Consider the following 16,048-nt stretch of genomic DNA (forward strand, 5'->3'; position numbering starts at 1 on the left):
TTTATCATTAAAATACTTTAGATAATGTAATGTTCTATAACTAAGATCAAAAGTGACAATATTTTATTTAGCTATTTATTTATTGGTTCCAGAATGAAACACATATGAAAACTGAGTCATACAGGCAGAAATGGAAATCACCAAAATAGCAAGTTTGGGAAGTGGAAGTGCTTAAATATGTGTTTACAGATTTTTTTTACTAGCTGAACTGTCTTTTTTTTTTCTTTCAGTTTGCTCCCAGTATTCTAGAGGAGTTTTTGCCATTTTTGGACTATATGATAAGAGATCAGTACATACCTTGACCTCATTCTGCAGCGCCTTGCACATCTCCCTCATCACACCAAGTTTCCCCACAGAGGGCGAGAGTCAGTTTGTGCTGCAGCTGCGACCATCTCTGCGGGGAGCCCTCCTGAGTTTGCTGGATCATTATGAGTGGAACCGCTTTGTCTTCCTTTATGACACAGATCGAGGTGAGTTGCAACCCAGCTTTCCTGTCTTTTTAGCTCAATTGACTTTTGCTCGAACTGTGCATTTTTCTAAGGTATTGAGAGTTTGGGGAGTAAAATTTTAGAAGGCCTTTGAGGTGAAATAGCTTCTACTGAGTAGCTCTGTGGCTGAAGGAAGAATTCTTTCCCTTGCAAATATTGGATATTGAATGAATGTATTATGTAATCGACCAGCCTACGCCACACTAGACTACTAAAACGTTTTAATTAGTGTTAGTAAAAGAAAGATGCAGTTCAGTAAACAGAATTTTAAAGTTCCATTCAGTTTCTGTTCAACTCACCTCATACCTGATTTCAGTGACAGTAGCACAAAAGTAGAGAGGACTATTCCATGGTTTCTGCATGCGCAGTGGTATAAACTGAGATGTGAGTGTGCCCCTTGGGGCTTCCATGCCGTGGAAGGTCAAGGTGAAAACAGGTTCATGCAACACAATTTCAGTTCAATGACAGCAGCCAGGCTGCAGCAGAGAAGGGGAAGTAGCAGGGGCAATACCTGCTACCTAGGGGGGATTCACCGGGCAGCACAGGAACGGAGGGGTGCGCAGCCTTCTCTATCCTCTCCTTTGTCTTTCTTCCGAAATTCTGCTGCTGCATTGGACTACATTAAAAACATTTATAAATGTGTACATTTGTACAATATGTATTGCCTTAGACAAAAGGTGACAGCTTCCATGAGCATTCTCCATTCTCCCACCACATCACAGAGCATCTCAGAGCCTTTTAAGTGGTAGAAAAGCACAAGTATATCAGTGTGCCTCACCACTTACTGCTGAATAGAGAAGTAAATTTTCAATTTCTCCACCTTCTGCATTTATTCTGCTGGCAAAGCCCTTTGCCTTTGTTTATGGAAGGGGATTGGGCCAACATGGCTGAGCTGCTATGAAATAGGCAAGATTTTTATTTTGATGGCTTGCTTGCAGGGGGAAACTGAGTGGCATAGCTGTAGTCAAATAATTATTTTATTACAGCTGTTTCAATATAGCTCCCCATGTGGACAGTCTATTCTGGAATTAAAGTGGCTTTATTCTGTATAATTACTCTTCCCTGGAAAGGGGGAATTATGCTGACCTAAATAAATCGGTATAATTATTTGATTATGGCTATAGAAGTCAATTTTCTCATATATACAAGCCCTAATTTTAGTGAGTTTTTAGCTTGATTTACTGCCCAAACACCTGAATTTAAATCAAAATGGATAATGCCCAAAAATGAAAGGGATTGGAATGTTCCATATTTGTGTTCTTTTCTTTTTTAAACAGACTGATTCTGGGAAGCATTTCTGAAAGCATATAGAAAGTATTAGATAACTGAAAAGAGAAAAATTTATCAAATTAAATTGTATTGTTACTCAAGACATATTAATGGGGAAATAGAAAACAAACACACATTTACAGATGTGATCCTACAAGTTCACAAAATTATCAAGAGAAGAAGTGCACAACGTGCTGTCAACTTTGAACTCATCAGTGTGTCTTTGATAAAGAAATGACATTTGTTTGCTGGATGCAGGGGGTGCTGCATTGGATAGTCTCTCAAAATCTGAAGACTAGATCTCATGACTGTTTAATGCAGGAGAAAATAAGATTTGATGTATCTTTAAGTATTAAGATGACTGCAATTCACTGAATTACATTGTTGAATAATTTTCTCTACCATTCCACAACTGAAGTTTTGAATGTGGAGCTATGATAAAAATAGGTAAACCTGAAGATGGAAGCAAATTCTGCTTTTACTTTCAGTGTTTAATATGGAAAAAAAAAAGTGTTGATGTTGAAGGAGTTATACAGTCTGTGTTGGTGAGACCAGAATTCAACCCTGTCCAGATTTTTGCCAAAACTTCTTCCTTTACATTCCTGACTTTTCCCTGTCTCTCTGAGCAGCCTCATCCAACTAAACTGAAGGAAGTGGAATCCCCTTGGCCTTTTGTTTTTGATACTGGGCTTGTGAGTTTATCTTTGAAGCTTAACCAGAATGCTATAAATACACCCCTGGGAGAGAAGGTAGGCAATAAGCACAAATTCCAGACACAGTAGCACTTTGGAACGAAGGTGGCATTTAGCAGCTATCAGTATTGTAAAAGGCAGAAGTCCTTGGCAGCAGTCAGTCTGACAGACTAAACTTAGGCAAATCTTCAACAGCAGTGGAAACACGCTGCTATGGACAAACTCCCTGCTGTTGCCAGACCTGCTTCCCCAGCCTGTCCGTCCTGCTTGCTTCTTGCTTCTGGTTCACGTGGCTCCATTGCTGCTCACTTGGAGGGGGCGAACAATCTAATCCTGGTGGCTGAGGCTTCTGCTATGTTATTAAAGCAGGTTTCTCCGCTGTGTCGCTCGCATCCCCACTTACCTCACTCTAGGTGTACATCAGGGAGTAGTCTTGGAGCTCACAAACTCCAGTGAGGTGATGGTTTCGGCCATTATGTTAAATTTCTTCTGGCATTTTGCCAAACTGGCAGTCTGGAAAATCACTGTCCTGTGACAGGATGTATATACTAGGAAGAATGGCTAAGCTACAAAATGTAATGTAACTAGCAGGGGACATAACAGGAATAGAGAACAGGTTTTGTGATGACATGAGACCTAAAAAAAAGATGCAGGAAAATGCAGCTCATTACCTAACAGGGAAGGTGAAGAAGTAATGAATGACACAGAAGAGAAGGCTAAAGCCTTCAAGGACCGTTTGTTTCAATACATCCTCCTTTCTCCTACCCCCTTCCACAAAAAAAAAAAAAAAAAAAAAAAGTTTTAATTGTGACCCGCTGCTTAATACAAGTAATATTAACAACAAGGTGCCAGGAACACAGACAGGACAGGGGAAGAGCAGACTGAAGAACATTCACCTAAGTTACATATATGCAAAGTATAGTAGGGAAGACCTCAGATGAAAGCCATGCCTTCTCGAGATATCCAGAGGAAAGGGAAGTCCAACAGAGGTGAAGTGCTCAGGTGATATTTGATATCACCTCTAAAGGGGAGATAAATGAAAGGAGCAAATGGGCAGACCAGAACCACATTTATTTTATATATGTTGTTTTATTGCAGTGGAGATGCATTTTTTTAAAAAACAAGTAGAGCAAAGTTTGTAATTGTAATAGGACGTGAAACTACTTTTTCTCTGTGTGCATGTGCAAATCACCACAGGCACAGGTGGGCCTACGGTGTGGTTTTGCTGGTTTAAGACAACAGTTTCTAGCATGGGGAAGTGAAAGTTGGAGCCTAAAACCACAGAAAAAGGCTGGAGGAGTCTGCATCCTGTGTGATGTGGGAGAAGCTGTTTAAGAGCCTTCTGCATGCAAGAGGGCCCTCTTCGTTTTCAGTGCTACATGCATTCCTGCTAAGGGCTGCAATAACAGAAGTTGCTAGTAGGTCTGCAGTGATTATCCGGAGCTGACAGAGCTGCCGCGGAGAGCAGTCGGAGGGGCTGAGGAGCAGCCAGGGAGACCAAGGCACATGGCAGCCGGCAAGCTGCAAGCCGCTTTTGCAAAAGTTCAGCAGCCGTTTGAATCCGACCCTGCTACCCAGCAAGACTTGACAGTCCCTGACTGTGACTAAAGAGCTATAGCAGGAGGGGGAGAGCTACCAGCTGGCCTGGCAGTTGGCTCACCAGAGGCAAGGACTGTAAAATAGTTATAGTTCTACTCTAGAAATTAGGCATCGTGTGCTAGCCTGTTTACGTACCTTGCTGGTGCTTTTTTTTTTTCTTTGCTCCTTTTAATTGCACACTGTTTGTTAAACCAACTCATTCATGGTTGCAAGTGAGGAAAATCAGCTCACTGAGCACAAGATAAATTTAATTTTCCCAGATTTCTGGAGAGTGTTTTTATAGCAGCCCCGTTAAAATTGAACACATTTTATTTTATGCCAATCTAAACCTGGCAGAAGAGTTACACACATCCTGATGGCCTGTCTGAATTAATTCAACACTACTTAGAGGTAGCAGACTCCAAATTTTTATCTTTGAGGACTGTGGAGTATAGGTGAGGTCTCAGATGTCTGGAGAAAGCAAAGAAAGAGATGGAAAATGTATAGCCTGACTCTTATTTTGAGGGAGATTTTGGAATTGTTTTTTAATAATCAGTTTATCAGGCTAATCTAATTTTCTCCTTTGACAGAGTAGTTGGTCCAGAAACAGTAGGAGTAGCAGTAGGTATGGTGTAGCTACTCTTACTAAGTCTTGTGGTATAACCTTATGCCTGTTATTCTCCCAGCAAAACTAGAAAATAAAGATGAAGCTATGGCATGGTGCCTGGAAAATTAGAAACCATAGTCCCCAAACTGGTATCAGTGACTCATTTTAAAACAAAGGGAAGGTGTCAGGTGAGGTGCAAGAGATTTTTGCAAGAGTCTTTGCTCTGATCTAATCAACTTCTAATATTAAGTTGGATGATGGAACAGAGAATGCCTTTTTGTAGGTGCCTAGTCTGGGTGAGGTAACTAGAGTGATGCAGGACAGGTTCAGAGTTCAAAGTCATCTTGCTAAATAAATAGATCAAGAAGGTGAAATGTGATAAAGGTGGTGCAAAGGACTTAGGAAGGAAGAATGAAAGGTACAATACAAGGTGCAGAATAACCAGCTAGGCATTAGTATCATGGGAACAGTTTCAAGAGTTGTAGTGAGCCATAAAATTAATGTAAGTCAAGAATGCCATGCTGTTCCAAGAAAGCAAATGTTATTTTGAGATTTAGGAAAAACGATGTTGCATGTGAGAAATGAAATCTGGATATTACTCTCTACCAGCTGGTGCTGGAGAGCTTCAGCTGGAGTGCTGTGTCATATGTTGGGAATCACACTTTTAGAGAAAAGATCAAAAATCTCTGCTGAGGAAGGGTAATGGAATCATGTGTTTAAGGCATACAGAGGACATGAGGTTGGCAGCACTGTGTCCCACCAATTTTTCCATGTAATATGAAACCACTCGCTATCATTCATATCTAGGTCAAAGACCTTTGCCATGAGTGTGCCACAGTCTGTCACTGGAGGACAGAATGGCACTGTGGTCATTGACTACCACATACAGATATTACATATATAAATTTCAAGAGTCCAGAGGAGAGGAGGAATGTGAAAATAAATAAATAAATAAATAAATAAATAAAAAGCCTAAAGAATTGAGGTTGTTTATTCTAGGACAGAAGGTCTGTTGAGGAGCAAAAAAAATTCTTCTTTGTGCCCACTGAGATTAAGGCAAGAATTACAATTATTTTTCAGGAAGGCATATTTAAGGTAGTTATTAGGAAAAATGTTTGTAGAAGGTTACATAAGCACCAGAATAAGCTGTTGAGGAGATTGTGGGAATTCTTGCCACTGACGGTTTTAAAGAAGGGGTTAGAAAATATTTGCAATGGTGAACTGCTTTGCTACATCCTGCCTCAGATGATCTCTTAGGATTTGTATTTATGTAATTTTCTGTAGGAAAATGGGAATGGCTTCTTCACAGTACTTGTGACACTGAAAAGACAGCTTAATTTGTTACTATGTAGCAACTTTCAGTAATATATCATTGCTATTCAATAATATATATATAGCCTTTGTAAAATATTTAGTATGTTCTATTATTCAAAAATCAGATCAAAAACATCCTAAGTGGCATAGTTAAAAACACTGTGAAATCAAATTGAAGGACTGTAGTTATAATATGGCACGCAAACAACAAGTTGAGTTATTGTTAGCTGGGAATTCAGGAACTGCAAGAATTGGCCCTACATCAGACTTTACTTGATATTTTTACTGCAATTCTGAACAAGTTTGTAGATATCTTAATAATGAAAATCAGAATTAATGGCACAGAAAATTGGAAAGTCTGTATCCAATAGTTAGCTCCAGCCAAAGAGCTAGACATACTGAAGTCAGTACCAATTTGGAAATACACCCTGCGTATTTATCTGCATAAAAATACTGAAGCAAAGCTCTTATTAATGAAATGGTTAAAAAGACCAAGTGTTGCTAATAAGTAGCAAATTTAAGATGAACTTATAACATAGTACTGCCAAAAAACATATTGCCACTAATTGCTGTTTAATTACTAATTCTGTTCTTCATAACACAGTTATAGCCCTCTTCCTCTCTTAGTCTTACACTCTTACTTTAAACTTCTAGGATGTCACAGGCTATTTCAGACAAGTTTGAGAAACAACAGTAATGTGCTTGTTCATCGGAAGGAGTAGATTAGGGATCTGATATTGTTCAATTCCAGTGGTCCACTTAGTTTTGTGCCCTTTCTGTCAAGATTGTTTGACCTTTGGCAAAATGTCCAGGAACAAAGGAGAAACAGAAGTTCATGACTGTGTCCACTGTCTAAAAATAAAAGGTTACCTGCAATGTGCAAGTATCTACCACACTTTTGTGAACCAAAGATTAGAGCTGTCATGTTACAGAATATCAAAATGATGTATTCCAGAAAAAAATCAGCACACAATACCTGATCTGGCAGTGGTTGTTAGACTACTGAAACATCTGTTCTGCAGGTTTAAACTTGTCAGTATCATGTGCCTTTACAATTGCTGCAGTAAAGATCATTAGTGTTTTTAACACCTCAGCTGTTACCGATTTCCAAGTAGTTCAACCAAATCATGTCCAATGGTGAAGCTGGTTTGGAGGTTTCAATAGCCCTAATTACATCCCAGTGATAAGAAAACATTTATGCTTCAGGTGATCAGAAAAAAAAATCCTCACCAGATTTTATAAAAAACCCTGTCTTCAGCAACTCTCTACAAGGGCAATGGGTCATGTCATACATATTGGGATCCAAGTACCTCTTGTGTTTGTTGCTTACCAAAGCCATGTTGTGATTTTGTGCAGGCCAATCTGAATGGATACACAGAATGTAGAGAAAAAGTGGTTTATCAAATATCAGTCAGTGTAGCAATCTACAGTAAGCTTGACAGCCCCCTTAATATGATCTACTGATAGCTATGCTCAGCAACAGTGAATGCCATACGTTTTTAATGGAATGGACCAATGTGCTTCATCCATTGCTAACTGGTTTGCAGAGGATTTTGTTTTACACCAGCAACGTGCCAGCTTGTCCTCATCTTCACAGCAGCTGATTACAGCTTGAAAATATAGGTACAAAATGTGCACTTGAAACTAAGATGCATCTGGATCCTACCAGCAGCATCAGCATTGATATTGTGGCTTTCCATCTTGCATTTGTCTTATGACTAAAAAGGAGCAATAATGACAAAACAATATAGCCATCTAGTAATGAACTCAGAATTCACTACATATGAAAATCTTCCAAGGTCTTTCAAACTGCCTCATTAAATAAAAGGACTCTTCTTGTTTTTTAAAGCTCTTGAACATTAGGCAAAGGTGGAGATTAATGAAAAATATAGGTATAGGAATCAAAAGCTGATCATCGTGAAGTGTACAGATGAGTCCCCTGACTGTGCCATCAATGTAAGATGTGGATCAAACTAAGCTACATCAGAACTCCTATGGGTGCTGTGATCACCTAGCTAAACACTCACAGTATGCAGTGCAGCCTAATATGCAGGTGTGATAGAAATATATCAATCAGGAAACATTTAATAAAATGTTACCCATTATATTCATCATCTCAAGAATTTGCTTTCCTTCATTCTGGGTCAGTGGAAGCCATGGAGAAGACAAGAGAGTCATATGGTAATTTTCAAGTTACCATACCGGTAAAGAAAGCAACTTCATCCTGCATAATGATTTTTTGTGACATTGTTTCAGAAGCATTAGCCTATTTGCTAGGTTCTGTTCTCAGTTGCATTCATCTCAGGTTTGCACACATGTAATTGATGAGTATGGCTGTTGCTTCTACATGCTTTTATATTCCAACATCCTAATTTAAATAAATAACATTTCTACTTCCAGTGACCAGCTCTAATAATTTCAGAGCAATTGCATTTAGAGAGCCTGGCAAAAACAGTTAATTTGTTGTTACCTGCACATGTAACACATTTGCTTAAATAGAAACATGATTTTTTGCTGTTTGTCACGCACAAATGCTGTATTTACTTGAAAACAGAACAGTATGCTCTATAATTTTGAGTAGCTGTTTCCATTTATTTCAGGGCTTTTCCCACAAGGAACCTACACTGCAGTAAGATAGGAAGTGATTTTATAGTGCAGTGGTTGTTCTGAAATAACTCCTGTACTGAAACTTTTACTCTGGATTCCCTACACAGGAAAGTTAACTTCAGTTGCTCTTATGACTTAGGAGCAGCAACTCTGGGCACATTTCACACCAGTAATTTTAATCAATTGTGCCATGTAGATCAGCCATAATAGAAGCTCTGCATCCTGTATGTGTAGGGCCTGTATGCTATAAAAATGAACTTTCTGATTATTTGATCCCAAATAATTTATATTTATATACCAATTTGACTTTATATACCAATATGACTTATACTCACCTTTTCAGTAGATTAAATAAATTCCTTCCACAGAAGAAAGTTTTAAGTAGAAATTTGTGTTGTGATTTACCTATTATTTAGCTTTCTTATTAATCTTTAGGACAGACTCTGCTCTTTGTTACATGGGTGTATATCTATCTGTGGTATCACCATTGACAAAAACTTCAAAAAAAAATAGGAGTAAGAAAACTGTCTCCAGTGAAGGTACCGTGGCAGACTTAGACCAGCATAAGTAAGAACATCTTTTCTAAGTGTGAGCCTATCCTATGTTATCACTAAGCATTGGTCAATAATAAAACTACAGACAAGTTGATAGATACAACACCCAGCAGTGCAGACCTCCAAAGAAGGCCTTGAAAAGAGTCAAACGAGGAAGCCAGCCACACATCCAAATGCTTATGCTTTAGAAATTTGTTTCAGTGTGGACATCTGAGTTCTGCAGCTGCTGTACATAGCCTTTTATATGGCCACAGGTGTTGGCTTCAGTACTGGAGCAGAGAGTGGCAGCAAACAAAGGGGAGTATAGTAGATGCTGCCAGAGCAGACATAGTGCCAATTTAATACTGAATGTAAAACAAATACTTGTGCCAATTTGTTTCTAAATGCATTTTTAGTCAGAAAAAATTAGCTTGTCTTTTGAGAGCGTTATCTGTGTGTGGATGAATGTTCCAAGTTGTAATACAGTATAAAGCAGGCTTTTTAAAAAATCAGCAGAAGTAAACAAAACATATAAGACTTACAGATATCAAAACCTACTATTCTATTGTTTATGCTCTTATTGCTTAAAAATTTTTCAAAATATATGAGACTAATTTAGTTCTTCATGGTCTCACCTTGACATATTTTGTGAGACAAATTTATCCAGACATAGTAACAATAACTTCTCTTGAGCTGCAGCAGGAACTGAAGTTAATTCATTTTTTAGAGAATATTGTGAAGTAAATCTGAGTGTTTATATCAAAGAGGGTTTCTAAAGTTAGAAATTTTTGATTCAACTGATTGAAGTGTCATGTTATCACCTACTCAATAATCTATAATTGTAAGACATAATATTTCCTGGTTTTAGCAATAATATGTATTCCAATGTATTCAGGTTTTTGTAGTTTTAAGATGAAAACATTTCACCTGTAAATAGAAGTGTATTTTAGGCATTTCACTAATTAGAGTTGAATCCTATTTACATATATATTTATACAAATAATTTGTCTTTGGTCTGTTCCAAAAGGAGAGGTTGAAGTGTAGAGATCCTTCTAAAATGATTGACTACTTATCACCGTATTACAGATGCTATTTCTGCTTCTGTACAGGGAATTTGCTTCACTAATATTTACTGATAATAGCATTAACAGCTGCTTCTGCTACAGAAATTGCAGGGAATGTTTGAGGTGTTTAGCATTTTGCAATTGAAAAGAGAGTTACCAAAGGGTCCTTCAGTTGTAAAGGCTCAAAATCCCTCATTTGTAGCACTACCTTGGTGGGTTTTAATATTAATGCACACCTGGACACTGCAGGAAGATTTCCTGTGGGCAAATGACATACATTTTCTTCCAGTTTGATTTTGACTGTGAATGGCAAGCAGAGCATTCACGGAAGTTTTGAAGATCTGAGCATAATAAATGACTAAAGTGTCACCAAAGAGAAAAGTTGTGAATGCAAAACAGAGGTTCCTAATCTAGATCCCTGGAACATTTTATGTTATGCATTTTATGTTATTCATTTATGTTAACCCATCACTTGGTGAAAAGAAGGAAACTCTTCTGGGAGTAAGGACTTATATCCTAGATCTTCCCTCTCCTAACAGAGATCCCTAATCCGCCTGGGGGAATTGTTACTCTGGAATGGCCCCATACAGACATTCTTATTTCACAAAAGATATATCAGAGCTCATTTTCCTCCTTAGAGAGTTCAGAAGAAGAAAACTAAATAAAAAATAGCCAGCAAAAAAGTACACATTACAAAAACTGGACAGTAATAAACAAGGCTTGAATGTGTGAAGATAAGAATCAGCATTTTTAAGTGAGCTTGTTCAATGGAGTTCTTTATAACAGAGAAATGTATTTGTAGATTCTTGTTATGAAATAGTTTGATTCGTGCTAATGAAATCAAGTGGAAAAGAAGCAGTTTACTTGATAAGAAAGTCTTAAAAACAGAGCATTAAGATATTTGTGTATTCAAATATATTCTTCCTGTTAAAAACAAAGTACTGCCTTTTATTTAATGGGATAAGGGCAGTTTCAAATAGGTTTAATGTATGATTCCTTGAATTATATGAAATACTCCCAAGAAAATTTAATTATTGCTAATTATATAATAGAACTCTAATTATATAACAGAACTATCAATATACATTAATATAAGCTATTATATTAAAAATGTTGTTTTGTAATATAGTCATTCGTAATTACAATCCAGAAATAATGATGTGTGGAAAATATTGGATGTACTGAACAGGTCTGTCATGTTTTCTCTGAACAACTCTCTAGTAACTGAAGGTAATTGCCAGACTGACCAATAAAAGCATCATCACCAAAAAGCAAAAAAAATTTCAGTAGTTATGATAAAACTAGACACATTTATATGTACTCCTGTTACTTCAAGTCAAAACTGTGGATATCTTCAACCACGTCGTAGTCAAATTCATAGCACAAGCTAGTTTAGTTTGCAACTTCAATAGACAGTTCCATTTGATAATTCAGCTTATTGAAAGATTTTTATATGGCTAAAGCTAGGTGAGCTAAATCCCAGCATTAATGGATGGGTGTCACACAAAAGGGTATTCTTACTTTTCTTTTAAATGTCTGTGTGCTAATTCTGCAGCTTGTGCCCGTGTATAAGTGATAGATTTCTGCACTTCAAATGCTCACATGTTTTTCGGCTAACCTTTTTAGGTGTTGCTGTTGTTGGAAATGACCATTTGTCAAAACTCAAATGTTTTCCGGGATGTATGAATTTAGACAAAATACTTGAATAAAAGGAGAGAGTTTTTAATCTAAAAGGAAGAGAAAGAAGCACCTAAACATTTGCAAAATAGTCCTACTTCACTGAGCTTACATTGTAAACAGAGTTTACACTTTGTTCTGTAAAGTAGGTCATGAACCTGACCCTCACACAAAAGTAACTATCCTAATCACAGACCTATCAATTATTCTTGGGTGGGTTCCTTTTGTGTGTTTGCTGGTATGGTTGGTTTCTATATATGTTTGTATATGCATATTCATAAATATATATGTATGTATGTATATGTGTAATAATAATTATATCTCCTGGCTTATCTGGATGCAAAACAGTTAAAATCGTTTAAATTTCAAAAATCTACATGTCTTAGAAGTTCAGACCATATGGCTGAAAATTCTTCCAGCAGTAATTTTAGAAGATTTTCTTTTTTTCTTTTGTCTAATTTGTATTTCTACTCTCCTTAAACATTACTTAAAAAAACAAACCTATTTTACAGCATTTGAAGAGCATGTCTCAGCATCTTCAACATTTTATTTTGAAACTTACTCAAAACAGAAAATTCATCTAAACTGGTGCTTTCCCACCAAAAGGATTTTGATGTTTATTTTTCAAAGAAATAAAGTTTCAGGAAAGAATTCCCAGCTAACAGTTGTTTTCCTGAAAAGAGAATATCTTTCCTCTGAAGTCCTTTGTTAAAAATGTTTTTAAAACGTGTGTACTTGTATACATCTTTTAAGTTATGCCTTTCACTAGATTGATTTCATATCAAATTTCTCCTGTGCCTCAAAACAAGAGTGCTGACAGGCATTTCCTAATTCTGCTACATGCTGTTGGTCTTGAAGCAGAATGAAAATCCATGGCTGGGGTTCTGCAGAGAGTCAGGGATGATGTTCATAGTGTTCCTTTCTGCACAGGACTTCTTTTAGTCTATGAAATATCCCCAGAACACCTCCTCTTGATACACCCTTTTCAGTCTAAAACTGATATTTTCCTCTTGTAAGAAGACAAACTTCCTTGTTCCTCTGTATCCTGATGTCCTGTTATGGTTTCCTAATCTCATGTATGCATCATGCATACTGCATCAACTTCATCTTTTATAACTTCATAAACTCTCTTTGTCAGGGCCTCCCAAAACTCTGGTTATCTATTTTGTTGCTCATGTTTCCACTGCTGCAGGAAGGCTTAATTACCTTCAACTGTGTTGTCTCATGAATCACCTCAGGAACTACTATTGCATTGGTCTTCATATTTTAAACAGTTTTCACATATTTGTCCAGATTTACTCGCCTGATTCTGCATTTTTTTGATCACTTACCATTGGCTTTCTTTTCTACGGCTTATTCTATTCCTTATCCCACATTTTCCTCATCTTCCAGCATGTTCTAGTAAGGCTGATTCATTTTCAGCCCTCACACACTACTTGAGAATCCCAGAGCATCCTATTTGATTTTGTTTTTATTTTTAATCTTCACGATTATGACAGATTACGATTTTTAGCTTGAAAGGATTTTCAAAACCATACAATGTGAGTCTTAAAATTATTCTAAGTCTGTGGCTTCCATGGAGGAAGAGTGCAGTTTTGTTTCCAGAGTGAACAAGTAATCATCAGTATATTTTAAATGTATTAGCATTCCAGTTTGAATGAAATGAAAGACATGAAAAAGAAAACAAAACAGATATTGATTTCTTGTTAATCAATTTAGAAAAAGATAGAATTGGGGGTTTGATTTACTTCTTTTATTGCTACTAAAAATAACTCTGTTCTTTGTGTTTATGTATCACCAAATAGCCAAATAAAGACGTTTGTCAAGTGCATCATCTTCTGTCCTCAAATGCACTTCCAGGCTACCAGACAAGAGTAATAATAGGAAATACATAGAGGTGCAGTATTTAGTCTGCCCTAAGAACTGAATTCACAAGTAGTCTAAATACCAAATTACATAATTTCTCCTCTCGCAAGCCAGGCCCATTCAGGATGACCAGCACACAGCTGCTAAACTGGGCGTTATCCAATCAGACACAGTCAGAATTGTCCCTTTTCATTTGGGCAATTCTGAATTCCTTTAACAGGAAATGGAACACAAGCAGAAAAGTTTTAAAAACATCCCAGACATGAATCAACAAAAACCCTGAACATCTGCTCATCAAAGAACATCAGAAAACAGTGTATTTTATTTACACTACTCTTCTTGATGTACTTAGAATGCCTAATAAGATTAGAGATCACTGGAAAATATTGCTGGTGTAATGTGGCTGTTTGACTTTCCAGATTACTGGTGTAATCTAACTAAAATATCTGAAATGCAATGACTCAAATCATAGCTTCTGCAATTTTATTAACTTAAGTATTTTAGTATAAAATGCTGTGATTTTATAAAATCCAAAAGAACAATTCCAGTCCACACCAAATCCAGGCTGGCCAAAAAAGGTACAATATTTCAGTCAATATTTTAATTTCTTTTGAAAATAAAATATTCCTAGCAAATGTGAAACCAGGATAGTAGAAACTGCGGTTAATGTAAGTGAATTCAGCAGAAAGAGTGAAGAACACTTTCAGTTTTAAAGAAATGCGGGGTCGAATCCTAAATTTGAGCAGATCAGCACAACCTGCCGACCAGGTTCTGCACTGGGTGGGAATCAGGCCACTGATTTAAAAGTCTAACATTGTATAGTTTTTATGATCCACCAGACAAATCTCACAATCTGTTCTCATTTAGGATTTATTCATCCACATATCCTTGTGAGAAGTCTTATTACCAAGGCAGGTCTAAATTCAGCTGTTAGTTTAATTGCTTGTTCAGAAAAAAGAGCTCAGATAGTTACCCTTCTTGACAGCATCTGAAGTTTTTTAGAGCTATGTTCAAGCTATCACACAGGGAAGTGTTTAGCCCAGAGATGGATATGGAGGTATCTCAGCTATTTTAGCTATTTCTCGGAGAAGTTCACCACCGCTCCTGTTGGCTTACAAATACTGTCCACAGTACTTTGTGACCTTGTCCTCACAGACTTGCTAGCCCTTCTCTCTGCATACCAGAAAGGAAACAAAAGCTTCTTTCAGAGTAGTGAAATGTGTTGTGGAGGTTGGGGAGTGTTTTAATTTTACTTTCCCATTGAGTCTTGTCGTTTTTAGGCTTTGTGAACTGTGTCTATCACCTTAGCATCAAAACACTGCATAGTGTTTCCTCTGAGGCTTTTTAATTTATGATCATAGGAAAGCATCTTCCTCAGCAATCAGTGCTTTTCAAGGAAGCCAATGTAGCACCCTGGTCACTCTTTAAAAGTCAACTTGAAGATTGTGCAATTTTCTCAGTAAATTCCAGAAGAAGCAACACTGTGACAGTGTTGGTTCGGAGGAAGAGGACAACAGCATTGATGAATGACTAGAGCAGCTGTAAGTCACATAAGGGGTAATTATTTTTTGCAAGTGAGGAAAGGAATTTTATTCTGCATGTTTGCTGTGTAGATACAAAATATTGCTGTCAATGCCAAAAAGGATAAACACCTGCTAAAAGAACTGTGGAGAGGATTATCTCCCTTTCTTACACATGCACTTATGAAATACGCACTACACGCTGGACCAGCTCCAGTTTTTTCCTCTTTCTCTCAGCATATTTCTAGCCATTGAATCAATTGTTCATCCTCTCTGCCTGACTTGTGAAAAAGACATCTGCTATAGAGAGAGGCCAAATATCAACATATGACATGCTTCAGTTACCTTGTGCCAACCTGCTAGGACAGAACGTGTGTTTGTTTTTTAACCAATCTGTGTTTGAGTAGTGTTGTGTTGTTTTGTCATTCAGACAGGAGACCCATACTCTCACCTGCCCCTTATCCCTACTCACCAGGTTGGAAAGAGCTACTTGCTCATTTCTCTCCACCTGTGCAGCTGTAACGACACTCTGCCAGCAATGCTCCCTTGCCAGTTTTTAAACATCCTGCCAAGTAGAGAGAATTAATAGCAAGATCTGAATCATCTCTAAAGTAACCCTAATGCCCCTATGTCCTATTCCCTCAGTATTACGTCATTTTTTTCTGCTCCTGTCCGGGTTAGTAAAAAGGATCTCACACACACAACTGAGAAGTGTGTCAGGGCAGACTGCACCATTTATTCAGCCTGCCCTTTTGCCTTTGTGGCTCTAAACATTTAAAATCCTTTAGGCCAGATTTTCCAATCCATGTCATGCTGCTGGGCTGGTGCAAAGA

General features: G+C 37.4%; 1 protein-coding gene across 1 annotated transcript in view; it reads left to right on the forward strand.

The window, feature by feature from the left end:
• Nucleotides 1-230: 230 nt before the first annotated feature.
• Nucleotides 231-16,048, forward strand: part of GRIA4 (glutamate ionotropic receptor AMPA type subunit 4) — a gene marked incomplete at its 5' end in the record, with an annotated part of 159,137 nt that continues 143,319 nt past the window's right edge. Inside the window, one exon of the mRNA XM_026092286.1 lies at nt 231-470. Coding sequence (XP_025948071.1) covers nt 231-470 — 240 coding nt within the window. The remainder of the gene's footprint in view (nt 471-16,048) is intronic.

The sequence above is a fragment of the Apteryx rowi genome, unplaced genomic scaffold (assembly GCF_003343035.1).
Source record: "Apteryx rowi isolate R43461 unplaced genomic scaffold, aptRow1 scaffold_955, whole genome shotgun sequence".
NCBI lineage: Eukaryota > Metazoa > Chordata > Aves > Apterygiformes > Apterygidae > Apteryx > Apteryx rowi.